The following is a 20,408-nucleotide window of genomic DNA, read 5'->3' on the forward strand; positions in this document are numbered from 1 at the left end:
AATAACGAGAACTAAGTTACGTAACTTAACGTTAGTTCGTTACGTACTGTATAGTATAACGAAACCTTAACCGTTACGGTAACGGTTAACGTTACGTACTATTTGCTGTCATGTTAAACTTATATTAAAGTTTTTCTTCATTACCCATTTAAGCCGTCTCCAGCCATTGATAGAACCATCGATAAGCCAATGAGAAAATTTATTGGCCAGGCCAATTAAAACATTTGGCAAATTGTGATTGGATAACTCACCTCCAGAGTTTATTATTGCTATTAGTATTAACGTATTTTCCCATATAACGTACTGTTACTTTTTTTTTCATATTGTAGATTTTGTATTTAAATATGAAGTTATCAAAATGATTAAGGAATATATCTTGTGGTATTTTGTTGGATAAAATATTAGTTTAGCTCCGCCCATACGAGTTCAGATTGCTTGGAAAATAAACACGTGTAACATGAAGTTGCCTAGGTGGCAGTTTGAGCTTCATGAAAGCATCTGTGCGTGGAAGTCATATTTCTTATTAAAAATTAAAAGTACAATTATTTTACTGTGTGTCTTACATTTTCATTAATTCGTTTGTGTTCAACTATGTACTCTAGAATTTTGAAACACGTTATACTATTTGCGTTTCTTTTGTCTTTACTATATCAGACATGTTTATTAGAGGACGTGGTCGTGAACGAACAACCCTTGGAAAACGAAGATGGTGAGAATCATTAAAGTTCATCGACTCTTCTTTCTTCATTCTTGTTACACTTTACAGACTTACTCTAGTTTCCTTAGTGTTGTCATAGCTACCGTGTACAGGCATTCCAACCAGCAAAAGTATTTTTAGTGTTAGGGATAGATCTAGATACTTCCCAAAAAGTAGTAGTAGTACTATTAGTATTACTGTCAGTGTCAACTTTCAGTTTCAAGGCAAATGTTCAGTTCAGCATGTTGTCTGATTCTGAGTCTAACACACATTCAAATTATAATACATGTAGCAATAAAGATATATGATGGAAGGTGCTTGTTAATATTAGTAGTAAACAAAGTTTTAAAAATATGCTCACTACGTAAAGTCTATAAACATTTCTAACCTTATATTGATAAAGCCAGATCAGTCACCGTCTATATGGAGATGTATCGTGTAGTCTATAGTATAGATGCTGATGATAAGGTATTAACCTTAACTCTCGTGGTTTTCTGAAATTTTATCATGAAAAACATTAATCTTACACAAATGATTTCATCAATTCATGTTCAATCCACTAAAACACCAGTTATTTACAACACATCTAACCTGACATCATTGGATCAACTTCACAAAATGACCAGAAACAGAATAATTTTTTTAGTTAGAGATTTTTGTGGCTATTGTAGTATCGGTAATTTGTTTAAGATTACAAAAAAAAAGGAATTTTAGAGCTGCTATGGATAATGCTTGTAATAAAGTTTTATGTTAATAATTGTGACACTTGTAGTAGTACTAGATTAGATGTGGTGTTAAATTGGGTTAAGAAAGCTGTAGGTGAGGTTAAACAAGTTAACAGTTCAAGATGCTTTTCCAAGTGAGTGTTGCTAATAGATTCATTTATCTTACCAGCAACAAAAGACTAATTCTGTAATTGGTCTGTAAATACAAAACAGGACAATTTTCTGAATCTTCCATACTGGGATTACCCAAGACCCTTTCTTTTAAAATGCTGAATTAATATTTTAAGCTACTTGTTCAGTTTTAAAGTCCCCTAAGTTGAAGGATGGAATTTAAAAAAATCTCAGCTATGGTTTTAGAAAAGTTTTTGTTTCACTGATTTGTTGAAGATTTTTGATAGGGATTTTCCTTGTGTGGTTGAGGGTACTCATTTTAATGTTGTGCATCTAAACTTTCAAAAGGCTTTTATCAAGTTTTGATTAAGTTTCTTATAATAGGTTAATTTGTAAGCTAAGTTTTTCCAGAATTAGGGAAAAGATGATTAAAACATGTCTTCAATGTAGAAAGATTATGATAAATGGCTGTCATTCTGTCTGGGAAAATGTAAATAATGGAATCTCTTAAGGCAGTGTTTTCCAACCTTTTTTTTGCCAAAGGCACACTGACTTATAAAAATGTTGTATGGCAAACACAAACCCCCACCAACTTATGAAAACTCAGCCTAATACACAACTTTTTTTTTTACCACATGAACTACAAAGATGTAGCATAATGTTACATCTTGCACCAGTATCCTGAAAGAGCAACAAGACAGAATAAACTTTGGTTCTGTCCACAAAACTAATTTGTAAAATGATACTTCTAATTAATTAATTTTTTTATGTGTGACTTTTACAGAATTCTGCTGAGCACCAGTTAGGAAACACTCCCTTAAGAATCTATCTTGGGACCTTAAGTGTTTATTATCTGTGTCAATGACAAGGAATGCTTGAAGCAAAACTTAAGTTATGGAAACCTAATTCTAGACTAATTATTAAGTGGAGTTATTTTTTCCTGTTACAGATTTCACTTGTGGAATTATTTGTCAGATGATGTGCTATGTGCTGGTAGCTCAAATTCCTAAAGTGTTATTGATAATTTTATGAATATTTAAATTGGACAGGTGTCTTTGCTAGATGGGCCATATTGTCTTCTGTCTTCAATAATTTCTTATGAGAATAATTTAAGTCACAATTTCTGCGTGATTAATATCAGCAGCATCAGTATTTGCATAACTTGCATTAGTTAGATAAAATTACTCAATTAATATTAAGATTACTTACAATGCTAATTAATAAAAAAAAAGGTTTGCTTATGTTCGTGTAATTTTTGGCTTTTGCAAAAAGGCCTAGAAATGTATTTTGCAGATAATCATAAGGTAAAAAAGGAAATGCCGTTTAGTGGTGGTTTGTTGCTTAACTTAATATATTGATTTTCTTTTAAAGTCATAATTAACTCCTGTAAATCCAGATCCGTAGTTCTACGCATCACAGACTGTGGTTGACATATTATAACATTCCACTTTGCTTTCATTCATAAGTTATAAGAAATATAAGCCAGAAAAGCATTTTAACTTGGCTATATTCATTACTGGATTAATTGTTAGTTCTTATCTATGTAGGTAGCTTGCTTTGATTAAAAGTTAATGATAATTAAACCCATTAATCAGTTATCTGACTGATTTGTGATATGATATTTTTTTGTATGTCCTGCTCCATATACATTGTTATTTAACATAATTTGAAATTAACCCGATGTCTTGTATTTTTTCCTAGACATCCCTGTTATCGAAGGTTTTGGAGGAAATGTAAAGATCACAGAAGAAGATGATGTTTTGATATTGAATAATGACAATTTTGATCTAATTGTAAATCCTAAGGATATAATTTTGGTTGAGTTTTATGCACCATGGTAAATACTTTTCTCATAGTGTTGTTTGTAACTTAATATTGATATTTGTTTTTAAGATATTGTAATATCCATCAGTTTGTTGATTACTTTTAATTTTTTTTTAATTTAACATTTTTATTGCTGGCATTTATATTCATATAATGACTGTAGATTATTGACTTTTTATTTATGTGTAGAAAGAATTGTACATATGATACATTTATGTACAGTAGTTGGTATTTTGAAACTTTTCACTAAATGATATAAATACAACACACCTTAGCACTTAACAGATGGACATTCAGAGGTCTATTTCTTTAATGAGTGTGTTCTCAAATTTTTTAGAATAAATAATAGCTGTATGAATAAAATTCATTACACAAATAATTATTTGTTAACTCTATTTGTATCCTAGTTTAAATAATTGACTGATTTAGCAATTGCAAATTAATTTACAGTATGTTAAAACAACTAAGAAAAAATAACTTTTTTATATTATTAACCAAGAAATGTGAATATAAGTTTAAATTATAACATACAGTTAACAAGGGACCATTTCATTAAGGCTTTACTTGCAGAATCAGCCTTGAGAGATGTAAACATTTTAACTCCCCCTTTATGTTTCAAAAAATCATTCATTCCCTTCTAAACTTTTTTAAAGGTCTGGCCTCCACTGCTGCTTATGGTAATTCATACCTTAAGTTAATTACTCCGTTAGAAAAAAAATTATCTTAACTGAAGCTTGGCCTGACTTTTTCAAATCCTAAACGTTTTTCAGAGGCCTCAATCTCGTCATTCCTCTAGATAATCTTGTAACTTCAGTAAGATCACTTCTTATCCTTTTTTTTTCTCAAGAAAAAGTAAAAGATCTTAATATATCTCTAAGATAACCCTACCATCCCTGGAATCATCTTTATAACTCCTCTAAACTCTTTTCTATAAGTCAGTATCCTTTCTTAAATAAAAAAACAAAACTGTAAAATTACATAATATTCCAAGTGAGGCCATACTAGTGATATATATAGAGATAATTAATTCTTTTTGACTAGTAATCAGTATGTCTTTAAAATTCTATTAGCTTTACTACTAGCATCAGATTACTGCTTTACTGGCTTGAATGACGTATCTACCACTATACTAAAATTATTTTATTCAGTCATGTCAGTAAGTTGGTACCGATCTATGTTAAACATGTGATCAAAGTTATGATAACCTAAATACAATAGCTATAATTAACGGTCATTTACCACATATTTGTCCAACTGATCCAAATCATTCTGTTATTCCTCATCATCTTCGATATAGCTAGAAATACTTGTGAGTTTAAGATCGTCTGCAAGCTTTACTAATTATGCACCTATCAATATCATTAATATAATAAAGAAAAACCAAAGTCCCATTCACTGATTCCTGTGGTGAAAAATCGTATAACATGATATAGAGACAACACGGAACTATTTGGTCTTTAAAGGCTGTCCCTGCACATTCACCTCTGACAAAATAAAAATTAAAACCACGATGTTTTTCAGGAAAACATCAATTCACTGATTCCTTTGGTGAAAAACCGTATAACATGATATACAGACAACAAGGGACTTTTTGGTCTTTAAAGACTGTCCCTGCACATCCACCTCTGACAAAATAAAAATTAAAACCAGGAAAGCATCAATTCCTCTTTTAACCGGAACTCTTTCCATAAAATAAATACCTATTAGAAAAAGTGTTATTGGACTCTGGATTACTACTGATGAAATTACCTAAAATTTAGCTTTAATTACTTCAGAATCCGAATAAAGTAAATGCCAATAACATTAATTTTTAATAAATTTTTCATGTATTATATTATAATGCTGATCTTTCTACCATAAATTTGTTTTTGATTGAATAGTGTATATTAGCACTGGAATCACAGTAGATGAAGTTTTGTGAACTCCTCTGTTTTGTGTTTCAATCCAGGTGTGGCCACTGTAAGTCGTTGGCTCCAGAGTACGCTAAAGCAGCAAAGAAGTTAAAAGAAGAAGTTCCTACTGTACCTCTAGCAAAAGTTGATGCCACCACTGAGACAGATTTGGCTTCACGTTTTGAAATCACTGGCTATCCCACGTTACTAATATTTAGAAAGGGAAAGGAATCAAAGTATGAAGGTCCTAGGTCTGCAATGGGTAAGATTTTTGTTGTGCAGATTAGAGGCATATTAATATTTATGTAAAAAAAATGTTCAGATATGAAGTACGTATAAGTGGTTACTCTTCTAATTATTTTTTAGAGTTTCTCTAAGTGATGAAAACTCTTAAATTATAGAATAAGTTTTTAGTTTTAACCATGGTGGAAGTTGACGAGATGAATATTTAGAGCATTTGTAAACACTATGAGCATAAATGTACAGAAGTACTTATATGTACAAATGTTTCATTTGTGAACTTACATGAATTACTAAAATAATGACAGAAATGTTACATATAAAACCAGTTCACATAAGTAAATGATAAGTAAGAAACCTAGGTGTGATTCATGTGAAGGAAGAGAGATGTGCGTGTTGCAAGATGTCTGTATTTTGAAAGTATACAGCACATAATTAACTTTTCCCATGTGAAATCTATACTAATAAAACAGCCTGTGTGTCAGTCAGTCAGAGCCATAGCTCCAAGAGGAAAGAACCTAGAGACCTGAAACCTTGCACAAATACTAAGGGAACTCTTAGGGTGTGCACCTGGGTATTATTTGTATTATACACAGACTTTTCTGTACGTTAAAATACTTTTTTATTTACGAGCTTTCAGCCCTCTAACCGGATCCTCCATCAGGCAACAGTGTACTGGGCGATAAAACTCTGTTTAAAATTGATATCTGGGCAACAGTCATAACAGTAACTGACATCTGGTATTAAAGTTATTAAATACATACAGTTATGATTAATTTTGAATATAAATTGATTGCTTCAATGTAATAAACAATTAAATACAATTATAGGTATTATGTAGAGAAAAAATAAAGGAATATTTTATTCTTCCAATAATAAATTGTCAAATTAAAGGTTTAATTTGACATTGAAATCACAAAGTTACTGTGTTTGTGTAAGTTTCTAACTGTTGTCTTTGGTTTTAAATTACAAAATATGTTGAGTAGTTTGACTAGCTGAGAGAGTGATTGTTAAATCGAGGACTGAACATGGCGTTAAGTTTTGTTCCGTATAACGTTTTATAAAAAACATGTTACAAAACTGTTATTGTTGTACCTTTTTTTTTTAAAGAAACCACGCATAAAAGTGTTAGAATTCATATTATTGGTGGAAATGGTTATATTTAAATGTTTGTTCATTTGTATCTAAAAAACTATTTTCAGAATATGTGTATGAGGTAAAGGAATTTTATTATATGGTTATTATTTCAAATAAAATGTTATATAGAAAAAATTTTACTTATATATCGGTAACAAAAGGTTGTAGTAAAAATGGTATTTTTGTCATTTAAAAATAGCTAAACATCAGGTAAGGATAGCTAATAAAGATATAAAAATAACACATATATTAAAATAAGTATTTCTCTTTCTTTAATTCTACTAAGTGAAGTTTATTTTAGATAAGAGTTTTTGGTGAAGTCATAATCTCCCGAGCTCCACAAAATAAAAATTAAACACACTCTAAAAGAGATGTGAAGGAGCCACAAAGTGGAAGGTCAAAGGTTTGAGGCTGTCAGGTTTTACTAAATGGATTCACATGAGTATTAGTATTAATGAACATATAAGGAAGTATTCAAAACAATACTCTCAATTCAGATATTAGAAATTTACAAATGTGAGCTCCCCACCTCCCAACATAATGGAAAGTGTGTTTTTTCAACATAGCTAGAACATCCCTTCTTGATTGTTTGTTTTTGTTGGTGTTGTTGTTAATAGTTGATCGTTGTTTTTCCAAAAGATCTTAAACCTAAGTCCCACCATTGTATTCTCTTATCTTCATAAACTAAATTTTGTTGTTAAGGTCATTTGTTGCCAACTTCCAGAAATCTGATTAGCCTCTTTCTCATGTGACCTTTGTTTTGATGAGACATGAGTGTGTGTGTGTGATCAAATTGTTAGAGATCCAACTGCCTGATAATAATGCATTTCCCCTTAATGAATGTAGATCCCTGAATGGCTTTCAAACTATATCTTTGTTTCTCCAATTATTAAGATTTCAGGAAGTTTTTAAAGCTTTTTAGAACTTTCAGGACTTGGATTATTTACTGTGTTCCTTGGAAGGATATGCTTTTTCTGTCATTGTCCTTCCAACTTATCCTTTGGCTGGGATTGTCTGGACTTATTCTTTAATACATTCTTTGATGTTATCATTTCACTATGTCTCTAGTTTTTTGTGCCCTTCTCTTCCAGTTTTTGTTCTGACTTCCTGGCAGCAACTTTGAATGGTTGGTTTTAGTTTCTTACTTTGAACATACATGAAATGACATCATATATTTTTCTTGGTTGATGCTGTCATATTCTGCTGGCTGTGATTTGGCCAAACTTCATTATTTTCACTTCCTGTTACCTCCATGATGTGTACAGTTTATTCTTATTATTTATCTCTATTTCCAGTGATTGCTGCTCTGTTGAGGATAAGATTATTCTCTTATTTTCAAGACTGATATAATTATACCTCATTGTATAACCTATATACTATTCACTTCTGTTTTACCATCCAAATACATGTTAGTGTATCTGTCTGTCATATTAGTCCTCAATTTACTGACTTGTCTTTACATAATACATTACTTGTAGGGTTGACATATTGCATAGTATTAAGCAATTTTATGTGTTTTTTTTTGCCCATTACAACACTCAGTATAAAGAACTAACCAAAAGAACTGGATGAAATCATAATTTCTTCTGTAAAATACATTGTGGACCTTGGCGGTAATTAGTAAGATTAACTGTAGTATTGAGTATTTTTGTTTAATTAATGTTTTTTTGTGTCATTAATATTTATTATTAGGAACTCTTTAACCCTAAAGTTGTGGATGCATAAACAATATAGTGCATAAATACTTTGGAAAAATGTGTTAAAAATTCAGTGGAGTGTCCATAGGGTTAACACCATGTTTTACGTTCTTCACATTCCGCTTCTATTTTGGTGAGACATGATTACATTTTCCTAATTGTAGGACATTTTTCTCCCTGTTATCTCTATCCTTATCCTCATGTATGTGTTTTTCATACCTCTTGTCTTGCTAAGGCTGACACTTTTAGATGTTGACTCATCTTGTCTACTGGCTGGCTTGGTTAAGGTTATTTTTCCCATCATTGCTAAGCTGCTATTATCTACTTGTGTCACTGTCACTCTGTGGATATTTCTCTGAAATGGATTTCCATTTTCTTCTGTTCTCAAGGGCCATTCTTCTCACAAACCTATTTTAAGTTTGTAGTTTGTTCTTTGTTGCACCTTCCATGATGTACTGGTTGATCCCACTTGTCTGTATGGTGTTCACTAAATTTTTGTGACTGGATGTTGGTATCACTGAAGTTATTATTTAAAAGGTTCTGGCAAACTTCAGCATCTGAATGATGAAATGGAGTAGACATTCCTACAACTTCTGTTTATTGCTTCTCAGGTCCAGGTACCACACCCACGTGTGGAATTTTGACACTGATAATTCAGCTGATAAGACTGGGGAAAAGTTTGTTTTAAATAGATAATGATGTTTTGCATCATGGCTCCTCAATTTGTTCCACATCCTTTAAAAATGTTCTTGAGTTGAGTTATTAAAGAAAGATACGTGAATAATGGGTATATAGGTGTAGTGTCCTGAAAGGATGCTGACCAGCACTGAGAAGTGACTTCTTTACAATACAGAAGAAGTCTGAACCACTCTAGTATACTGGTTTCTGTAAAAAAAAATCTTGGAATTAAGATGTGTGTTACAACTGATGCTTATTTAAAAGACATCTTGCTGCAAAACGTAGCTTTTTTTATCAAGTACCAAACCTTTTTCTTCACACAAATTGTAAGAAGTGATTATATGACAAGTTGTTAAATTATATTTATTTACTTAGTTTGTTTTGTCAAACCCTTCTTGCTACAGATTTAAAACTTCTATCCTTAAAAAAGTTTTTTCATATATATTTTACTACGTGTTCAGAACTAATCCTTAACTTAAATGTTTGCATAAATAAAGTCAACTCTTATACTTATAAAATAAATCTTTATCACTGATATCTTAAGCTGTATATTATTGTCTGAACTGTATGATACATCCCTTGTGGCATACAACTTATCTGCTTGATTTAATTCTGTATATAAATAGCAGCAAAGCTTTAACATACATGTAATTTGATATTGATTTAGGTATTGTGGAATATATGAAAGAACAGGCTGATCCAAACTGGAAGCCTCCTCCAGAAGCTGTTGTTACTCTGACCAGTGAGAATTTTACCTCTGTTGTCAATAAAGCTGACCTTATTCTTGTGGAATTTTATGCTCCCTGGTAGTGTTTGTTCTACTTTATGTATATTTGTTTCTGTAGAATTGTAATTTGAATCTCCAAGTTGTTTGATTAGCTTTTGCTAATAGTCCACATGCATTTTTAAGTTACTAAGATGTACGAATTTATTCCTGTGATAAACATAATTGCATAACAAAATATTCAACTAATAAGAATGGTACTTGGTCAATGAGGATAATTTTACTCTTACTCAAAATTGAAATACATTCCTGATCACATTTGTCATAAAAGAAAATGATTAAGAAAGTGTTCTATAAGCTGCACCAGCCTACAGAAAATAGTTCTAATATGCAAAAGTTTTAATTATGATATATGAAGGGGTCTTGAGGTTCTTTGGTTTTAAAAAATTTAGTATTAGGGCTTGTTGATCTAATGTATAAATATATATATATAATGTGAAAAGCTTAGTTGTTGAATAAGTTTATTAAACTGTTTAGTAAGTACATTTTCAAGGATGATTCTTGCATATTTAGTTGAATCAATTTATTCAAGTTAAAGGTCAGATACTTCTATGTTTTCTGAAAATCTGAGAGTTAGAAATAAGGTAAAATGAAGAAAATTGAGGTTATTTTCAGTTAACAGCATAAGACATGGATTTGGCCTTTGAAAGATATTGTGAAAACCTGTCAGTGTTTGTTTTCCTGTTATGTAATCTAAGTTCATTATCAGTAAGAAATCAGAAGTGTTCTCATTTAACTGGCCTTTTGACCTTTTGTACAAAACCTGATGCAATTGGTCTTAAGCTACTGGATGTTTTGAATCTTCTAGGAAGAGATTAATCACCTGTTTTAAGTAAACCTCTCTGAGCCTAGATGGTTTTCAGTAGGTGTATTGCTAATGTATGTATATCAATGTTTCTATAAGTTTTCTCCTACAAGGATCAAAATAATTTAATTGATTTGTTGACAAACTTGGTGATATTACAGTGTTAGCACATTCATACTTATTGTAACAAACTTGGTGATATTACAGTGTTAGCACATTCATACTTATTGTGACAAACTTGGTGATATTACAGTGTTAGCACATTCATACTTATTGTGACAAACTTGGTGATATTACAGTGTTAACACATTCATACTTATTGTGACAAACTTGGTGATATTACAGTATTAGCACATTCATACTTATTGTGACAAACTTGGTGATATTACAATGTTAGCACATTCATACTTATTTTTAATAAACCTACCATAAGTGACCATTGCCTCTTAGGATAAATTCACCTAGGACCAATGCTTGTTCTAGTTGTTTAATGAGGACTGAAACCAGATTTAATCTGGTTTGTTATCAGAAGTTTTGTCCTAATTGTTAAATTCTGAGGTTGAAGAAAAAATGTCTATAACTTTAAAATGTGGATTACATGACAGTATAATTTGAATTGTTTGTAGGTACTTCAATTCAGAGATTGTTCAAACATGCAAATGTCTCTAACTTTAAAATGTGGATTACATGACAGTATAATTTGAATTGTTTGTAGTTACTTCAATTCAGAGATTGTTCAAACATGCAAATCAGGATCTTTAAGAATGACTTCCCAAAGTTTGCAAACTGGATATTTATCACTTTTCTTTGTCAACAACCAAAGAATATGATAAATCAGAGAGCATGATAGAAAGCAGATCTTATATTTAATTATCCTTAGTTTAGAATCACTTACAAATTATCAGAAAAATGTGTTCTTTGGAACTTATTGAATTTCCATTAATGTAACATAATTTGACGGTACAATAAATGAAAGAACTGAACCATTTTTTTTGTATTTTCATACATTTGTTTCATGTGCTATAAACTATTCAACTTGCATCATATAAGAAAGTAAATTACATGGTATTTTGACATGATAACATTAACAACACTCATTTGCTCCTTAGGCATCCTATTTTATGATCATGTAGCACAGAATTTTGAACTTTGTGTCTGTTTTGTTTTTTAAATTCTGAATTTCCCTTTGTATTAGAATAATCATTGATGTTGTCCATTACTTCTAGGTGTGGGCACTGTAAAAAACTGGCACCAGAATATGAGCGGGCAGCCCAAGTTCTGAAAGAAAATGTTCCACCAATTATTCTTGCCAAAATAGATGGCACCTCAGAAAAAGAGTTGTCTGATGTGTATAAAGTTTCTGGCTATCCTACCCTGCTACTTTTTCGTCGAGGACGTAAATTTCCATACGAAGGTCCAAGAGAAGAAACAGGTAAAAAAAAGTTCCATGTATGTGACTGATTTTTCCACAGTGTTAGTTTATAAGCATTGTATTACTTTTTTCGTAAGACATCACAGTTGTTTCTGCTGCCTCGGTGCTTAAGGAAACTACTTATGCTAGTCTTTGTACCTCCCAGAATAAAACTTGTGAATTAAGCATAAAATATTACAATGTGTAATCTTTCAAACATGATGATGAAGATGCTTAAAATAGATAATATACAGTGGTTTATTAAAATGCACAACATTCAGTTGAATTCTTTACAGACATACCAGTGCTATCAAATTACTTTCTGATGATATATATGGTCTGTGTTTTGCCGTTACAATTTTTACCTTTGTTGCAATGGTGAATGTGTGGAGTGTAGCTGTGTTTATCATTGTTTGATAATATTGGTTAGTACTATTCAAAATTTCAGCACTGTTGCTGTCATCTTTTTTATGACATTTTGTTTTAAAATGAGTAAGTTTGGTACATAATCTTATGATAACTATGATTTACTGCTTAAGTTTCCAAGACTGCTTATAATAACGTTTAAGAAGAAGATAATTAGGCTAACAAGCAATCGTGTTGTTTATTATTCATTTGTTTAGGCACCTGTAGACTTGCTATATCAAACCAGCTTTAGTTTAAACAAACCAATTAAAAGTTTGTGTATAATAAGAATGACATTAAAGCTTTGATCCTTTTCTAACTTTACTATAATCAGTATCAATCTCCCAGATTTGTTTCTTCATATCAAATGAATTTAACTTTGGTTGTTCCTAATACTAGTTTAGTTACATTGAGAACAGTACAATAGTTAATGCACATTTTAGAGGTATAGCACTTGTAATTTATTAATAACAGAAATAGATATGAAATGCACAATATTTGGTGAGATAGAAAATTTATTTTGTACAAGTAATGAAAATATTGACCAAAAAAATGCAACGGCTGTATGAATTGCTTCTGAAGAAATTTGGTAATCTCTCACAATAAACAGGACTTTTTAGAAAGTCTTTAATGAGTGCTCTGAAGTTTTATAACCATTCTGGGAGAAACTTCTGTGAAAAAAATAAAAATGTGTAATGTTACAAGTACTATTAATATAAAAACTGTCTTTTTAAAATACATGATTGTGAGGATGAAATAAGGATGGCGTTACATTATTTCATGAATAGTTGAACACTAATAGTATTCCAATTGTTGTTTTGAACTGTAAATTCTTCACTTCAATTTTCTTACAAAGACGAATTGCATCTAAATACATTGCATGGATATTTGGTGTATGTGTAAGTACTTCACACGATGTATTGATTATTTCTTTTTGTTTTTAATATGATTTATATAGGTATTATAGATTACATGAAGGAGCAAGCAAGATCCCCCAGCATAGAAGTAACGACAGTAAAGGCTTTAGAAAAATCCAAGAGCAAGACGGATATTAACGTTGTTGGTTTCTTCAGAAATGAAGAAGATTGGTTATATGATGAGTACCTGGCAGCTGGTATGTTATTCGTTATTTACTAGATGGTGTTAAATTTATAGAAAGTTGTGACAGATATATTACTATGGTTGTCCTCTTGATTTCAGAGAGTGATGATGATAATGTTTTACCTTTCATAACTAGTATAGAAAATTTATTTTTTCAGATATAATCAGAAAACTTTTCTAAGTATTCCTGTAGGTATTCTGCACGTACTTGCAACATCCTTGTAAGTTTGATGTAGAAGGTTGTGGACTTGCACTGATCTTTTAACTTAGCCATCACCTGACCGTGTTTCTGTGCCAGCCCCTTGAAGTGAGATCATACTCATTCCAAGGGGTGATACAGATGTTTGTACAAGTTGTTATGAGTTGGATATTTCACTTTGTTAAGCATGTTTATTTGAAATGATCATTGCTGAAGTAGGTAAACTAAGGCTTATAAGATACTGCACTAGGGCCATGGTTTGACATAAAAGTGGATTATCTACATGATTCTGGGCCCCTTATCCGTTGTTTTGTATAGACAAGTTTTGATTTTGTTACTGTATTACAATAAATAATAAGCCAGCCAGTTGGTTAAACCTTTTATATATATATTTTGTGCATAATATTCCTGGAACCTACGTTTTGCAGTTGTTTATTTTCTTTCCAAAATGGTACATTACCTCTTTTCACATGCATAGCTTTTCTCGTTTGATGCTGCCCTCTATATGTAAAAATATTTTTGAATGCTACAAGCCTTGAATTTCCGCATACCCCATGATCAGTGTGGTTCAGCTGTGTCTCGCATGTAAGTCATCAGATTGAGGATTTGTTGGGAGATTCATCATTATATGAGGCATCCATTTTCTCCTGACAGTGTTTGGGTTCCTCCTGCATTTTTCTGAACTTGTTCATAACAAGGAGGATTTTGACAGTTTTTCCTTTTTTCCCACCTTCATCTTACCTTTACAGCTCTCCAACAGTACTTGTCACACATACATCTCCTTTCTGAGGCATTCCACCAAACCTCTGAGGTTTTTTTCAGGGGATACACTTTCTCTCCTTACTCTTCATTGGTGCTGTTGTCCTTTTCAGCCCTATCCCTTCACACGTGGTTTTGTTGCTGTTGGGATCTTATTGGGAAGTACTGTTTTTTTACATGTTCATCTACATTGCCATTATCTTTGTGACTTCCAGATGGCTTCTTTTCTCCATTTGTTTGTTTTTGGAGATTTTCCAGAGTCTTTGGATTCACTTGTGGACTCTGAGATCGGGCACCTTTCCTTTTTTCCTGCAGTCTCACCTTCATTGTCCATTGGAGGAAGCTATTCAGTCAGGCATGTGGCCTTCACCTCATATGTTCATCTCCCACTAATTTCATTGGGTAGCTGTTTCGTCCGTGTTGGGGTACTGTTTTCCGACTGTTTCCATCCTTCAAACTTCAGTGTAGGCGTGACTGGGTAAGTTATCTTTTCTGTATGTATTATTCCCTCCAGGAGCATGTCCCATTTAGGATTTAGATCCTGCTCAGTGCAGAGTGTTACCTGTCCAGGTATGCTTCCAATATCTCAAATCCACACTGTATGGCCATGATGTATACCATGGCCTATAACACACACTGTTGAGATGGGGTGTTCCATAAGATCACTAGTACATTTTTCTTCACAATATATTTGCTTCATTAATATGCTTTTTCTGTACCATACTAACTCCTAGACTTACATGGGTAAAGCAAAAGGGGATAACTGCCTATCCCTACTGTCCTTTTGATTGAATAAATCAGGGACAGTCTACTTTTCAAAATGGGGTTGTTGTGGTCACCCATTGCACTGTCTCCGGTGTTGGCATTCCTCTGGACTATCCACCCCGTTTTATCCCCCCTTGTTCTTCTAGTGGAGTATGGGAGTCCTTGCCACTTTGAAGTGATAGTTTGATAGAATCAAATAGAGGGAGTCACATGATGATTTACGTGCAAGATGCAGTTGAACGACATTGATCACGGGGTTGTGAGAGTTCAAGGCTTGTTACATGTACAAACATTTATGCATATGGAGGGCAGCACTGAACTGGAACAGCTGTACATGTGCACGGAGGTAAGTGCATAATAATTTATGGCACATATCATTGTATTTGAGTACCACAAAGTACTTGGTACAGAGGTAATATTTGAATTCTTTCTCTCTCTTTTCAACAGTATTTTACATCATGGTATCCATAACAGATTTTACATCATGGTATTCATAACAGGATTTTACATGTTATTCATCTAGTTATAAAATATCACAAAATTGTATGTAGTAACCTTGAAAACCTGCAACTTTATTCTAAGATAAGTAAATACAATGCAGTTCACAGTCTTAATAGTGTCCATAAAGTAAAAATAGAAACATGATTTACTATAAGAAAAACCTGACATTATGACAGGTGAGTAAACTGAGTTTCTAATAAGGGTTTCCTTTGTTAGCTACAGTACCTAAATCAAATTCTTCTACATGTGATTTAGTAAAATTTAATATATGCAACTATAGTTTGTAAAGGTCAGAGTGTGGTAATTTGAGTTGTTAAAAAGTTACTTGCTAGAAAGTGCTTGGGGGTTAACACATTAGCTCAGTTGGTAGAATTCCCACCTGGCATGTGACAGGTCTCGGGCTCTAATTCAAGGTGAGTAAATATATCTTGAAAAATAAAATTACTACATTGCAGCCCAGTGTGAGTCCATCCCACAACTGTCAAATTAGGCTTGTTGGTAAGCCTTGTTTGTAAGAGGGGGAGAAAATGTTGTTTGAGTTGTTAAATAGTAACTTATTAGTAAGCACTAGTGGGTCAATTCTTTAGCTCAGTAGTGTGAGACAAGTTTTTGATTCAAATCTGAAGTGAGGGTATGTGTGTTTATATATTATAAAAATATAATACGTAACAGAACGTGGCTGGAACACTATTCTTTGCTATTGATTTTCTTATAAATTTGAATACTTTGTAGCACTTGCTACTCACTTACATAAGAGAAGAAAATGAACTAGTTTTTGCTTACTTTGATTTGTCAGCCAATGAGAAAAGAAAACAGATTAACTTTCTACACACCTTCAATCAAGATGTTGCAGCACACTATAAAGCATCTGTCCCTTCTCTTGTGTTATTTCAACCAGAAATTTTTCAATCCAAGTATGAAAAGACCAAGTTTACTTTTAAAAAGGTAGGATTTTTCTGATATACTTGAAGTTTATACCTTATTTACTTGACTATTGAACAACTTAAATCAAATTGAAATTTTATTTATTGAATAATAACAAGGACACTTAGAATGGAATGTCACAAACTGATTTTTTTTACATTATTTACTAGAAATGAGGCATTGTTAAAACATTTATCAAAAGGTACATTAGTACCAAAGGAAATACAGTTAACTCTCATTAACACTCTTGCTATGGACATCATTTTCTGCACCTGTCACAAGGTCAAGTGAATTACATTCAAAATTTAATTAACGTACTTTATCATCACGGCATGTTAATAAACTTGGCATCAAAATGTAGCTAATAATCCAAATCTTTATATTATATAAGTCTTAAGTTCTTAATTTTATAAGGCAGTATTTAAAAAAATCACCAATTTCCCCTAGTATGAGAATTGTGACATTTGCTCTATAAGTATCCTCTTCTCTCTAATATGTTTACCACCCCTCCAAGAAAAAACGAAATTTAATGTTAATTACTCATTATAATGTTGTAATCACTCAGGCAAAGCATAATTGTTATAGCCTTCATGGAGAACATTTTTAGTGAAAATACTTCATTAAAAATTCTGATTTTTTCTTCTACAAAAGACTCGTAATGATTACTGAAAGCTTGCAACATTTTGTAAAGATACACAAAACATATTAGAAGTTATAGTATGTAAACTATAAAGGTCAATTTATGGTAATAAACTCGGCTGATTCAGCTGAGTCCATGGCAAGAGAGTTAAGTTAGACATTAAATGATCAGTAAAACATGTTCAAATTATCCACTTGCATGCATGTGTTCTGACTTAGGACCAGTAAAACATGTTCAAATTATCCACTTGCATGCATGTGTTCTGACTTAGGACCAGTAAAACATGTTCAAATTATCCACTTGTGTACATGTGTTCTGACTTAGGACCAGTAAAACATGTTCAAATTATCCACTTGTGTACATGTGTTCTGACTTAGGACCAGTAAAACATGTTCAAATTATCCACTTATGTACGTATGTTCTGACTTAGGACCAGTAAAACATGTTCAAATTATCCACTTGCATGCATGTATATACTGCTAGTATCCATAAAAATTCCATCCTCATATAGATGGCCAAACATGGTCTTAACAAATCTGAAACATTTGCTTCAGTTTTCATACCAGAATTATGAGTCGCAATTTTACAAATGTTCTAATAACAACAATGTAGATATTTGTTAAATGTCAAGAGCAGAAGTATTTCAAAAAGTTTTCATATGAAGGAGAAAATAAGTTTTCAAAAAATTGATTTATGAAAATGTAAACACTAAGACACTGATATACTAAGTGTTTGAATTAACCATGGGTGGGCATGCCACAACATTTTACAGGGTGCCATTCAACATGGTGTTATGTATTTGTTTTCAGTTATCAACTATTTATTTTACCCTACTTTGCTGATTTAATGACAGTTTGTAGTAGAGGAGAGTAAATTCTAGATACATTATACATGGATACTGAAAAAGCTGTAGATATAAAGTTCAGAGGTTATGGAATATGCAAATCTTTAGAAAAAGTATTTTTTTCTCTTTGCATGAACATCACTGTGCACTGTAACTTGTCAGCGTCCGAGTCAGACTAGCATCTTCAATTCACAGATATATCCTGAGTACAAATACACCTGATTTTTGTGTAAAACAGACTTGTACATCTTACTAAAAGTATGCCATATTTCATATACATGCAAGGTTGGTACATTGGACCCCATGCACGTTAGATTGTTGGAGTTTAGTTTTGTAACAAGATTAGTTAACAAGTTATGCTAGTACCAGGATTGATATTATTCAGAAGATAACAAACTACGAAAGTCTTCCCAAGTTTTCTACTTTTTTGTTTTTATAGGAAGAAGGAAAAAGTGCAGATATCGAAAAGTTCATATCAAAACATGCAGTTCCACTTGTTGGACAGCGTACGCACCAAAATCTGTGGCTGTATGAAGACAAGTATCCATTAGTAGTAGTGTACTATGGTGTAGACTTTGGTTTTGAGTACAGAGTTCGTAAGTAGCAGTTTTATATGTAACAACATTAGTATATTACTTGATACATTCTTCAACGTAAATATTGATTTAATAAGAATGATATAACCACTAGTTGTGAGACAATGTTTACGTGTAGTTTTTGTGTTTAAGCATTTCTGAATGAAATATTTGTTACTTGTAAAGACTTGCTGAACACACATTTTAAAGGGGAAATTACAAGTATACAAGCTATAGAACAACAGCACTAATCCAGTTGATGAACTGATCTGCAATCGGTAACTCACAATCTAGTCTTCAGTACCCTATCAGAGACAAATACACACAAAAGCTTGTTATCATGGCTCCACCATTACAACAAAGCAAAATAAATCTTGAAAAAGCATGGACCTGAATGAGGTTCTCATAAGTTCACTCAAAAATTTGTAAACCACTTGTTTTTGTTCTATAAGTCTCTCTTAAAACGTGTTCTTTTCTTTTTAATCGAGGGAACTTCTTTAATTTTTCTCATGTTCCTAATGGATCTTTTGAATTTGCAGTTATTCCAATCTAAATGGTGCCTGAATTTGTGTTTACTCTTAACATTTCTTCCAGTGCCGTATTTATTTTTAAATACGTAATAAAAAATAAAAAGACATGTTTGAATAATTCATCACTTATTTGAAACTATTAAACTTTGGGATGTTTAAAGGGGAATTCCTTCTCTTAATTGTGGTAAAAAATTTTTAACTCCCATAATGGTGCTGTTAAATGTGTGAGCAATAATTAAAGTATGATAATGAAATAAATTCTAATTAAGCTGAAGTCTTTTGCATGCTTTTAAATTTACATATTTCAATCTTGTATGTAGTTAAGTTATGATAGCTAAGTTACTACTGCTTAAATTTGTTGAGCATACATGCCTCATAATCAACTAAGTTCAGATATTAATTCACTTCCTTCTATCGTGTGATTATATAAAAATAATGCTCAGGTTTTTCTGAAGAGGACTGGTAATGATGCCGAACTGTAAATCTAGGGGGTCCATGGTTTTTATCTCATTAACATAAAATCTCACTATACATCTTGGAGCCATAGGTTCATTATAAGAGTGACAATAAAATCCTGTTGTTTCATTAGAGTAGCTTTAGAGTTGGTAGTAGGTGCTGTTGATTATTTGTGTTGTTTCCTCTAATCTGTCAGTTCAAATTAGGGTTTACCAGTGTAGATAGCCTTTGTGTAACTTTATGTAAGTATCTGTAATGAACAAACTCTCCGAGAACAAATATTAGTGTAATTTGTTTTATTTATTATTATCACTTGTTCATAGAAACTCAGCTAGTTCGAGACGAAGTTCTCAAAGTGGCCAAAGATTATAAAGGACAAATCACCTTTGTCGTTTGTAATGAAGAAGATTTTGCAGAAGAACTGAAAGACCTGGGTCTTGATGACAGTGGTGAAGATGTCAATGTAGGATTCTTTAAGACACCCAAACAACGATACCCCATGGAACCAGTTGAAGAGTTCAATACAGAGGAACTCGGAGAATTTGTTGACAGTGTACAATCAGGTAATGCATTAGATGTTTTTACTGTGTATGTTTTTAATTATAGGTAACTAATACTTTCACTATTGGAAACTAAGTTTTCCATTTTATAACATTACACTGTTTAACCCTTTTGAGATGGGTCCTGGGTGAAAGGTCATGTCATCTT

General features: G+C 32.1%; 1 protein-coding gene across 1 annotated transcript in view; it reads left to right on the top strand.

The window, feature by feature from the left end:
* The first annotated feature begins 433 nt into the window (after positions 1-433).
* Positions 434-20,408, top strand: part of LOC106470326 (protein disulfide-isomerase A4-like) — a 22,961-nt gene continuing 2,986 nt past the window's right edge. Inside the window, exons 1-9 of the mRNA XM_013930877.2 lie at positions 434-709; positions 3,235-3,370; positions 5,306-5,511; positions 9,669-9,807; positions 11,817-12,022; positions 13,365-13,520; positions 16,528-16,676; positions 18,579-18,735; positions 20,024-20,263. Coding sequence (XP_013786331.1) covers positions 592-709; positions 3,235-3,370; positions 5,306-5,511; positions 9,669-9,807; positions 11,817-12,022; positions 13,365-13,520; positions 16,528-16,676; positions 18,579-18,735; positions 20,024-20,263 — 1,507 coding nt within the window. The 5' untranslated portion in view covers positions 434-591. The remainder of the gene's footprint in view (positions 710-3,234; positions 3,371-5,305; positions 5,512-9,668; positions 9,808-11,816; positions 12,023-13,364; positions 13,521-16,527; positions 16,677-18,578; positions 18,736-20,023; positions 20,264-20,408) is intronic.

The sequence above is a fragment of the Limulus polyphemus genome, unplaced genomic scaffold (genome assembly GCF_000517525.1).
Source record: "Limulus polyphemus unplaced genomic scaffold, Limulus_polyphemus-2.1.2 Scaffold3947, whole genome shotgun sequence".
NCBI classification, from domain to species: Eukaryota; Metazoa; Arthropoda; class Merostomata; order Xiphosura; family Limulidae; genus Limulus; species Limulus polyphemus.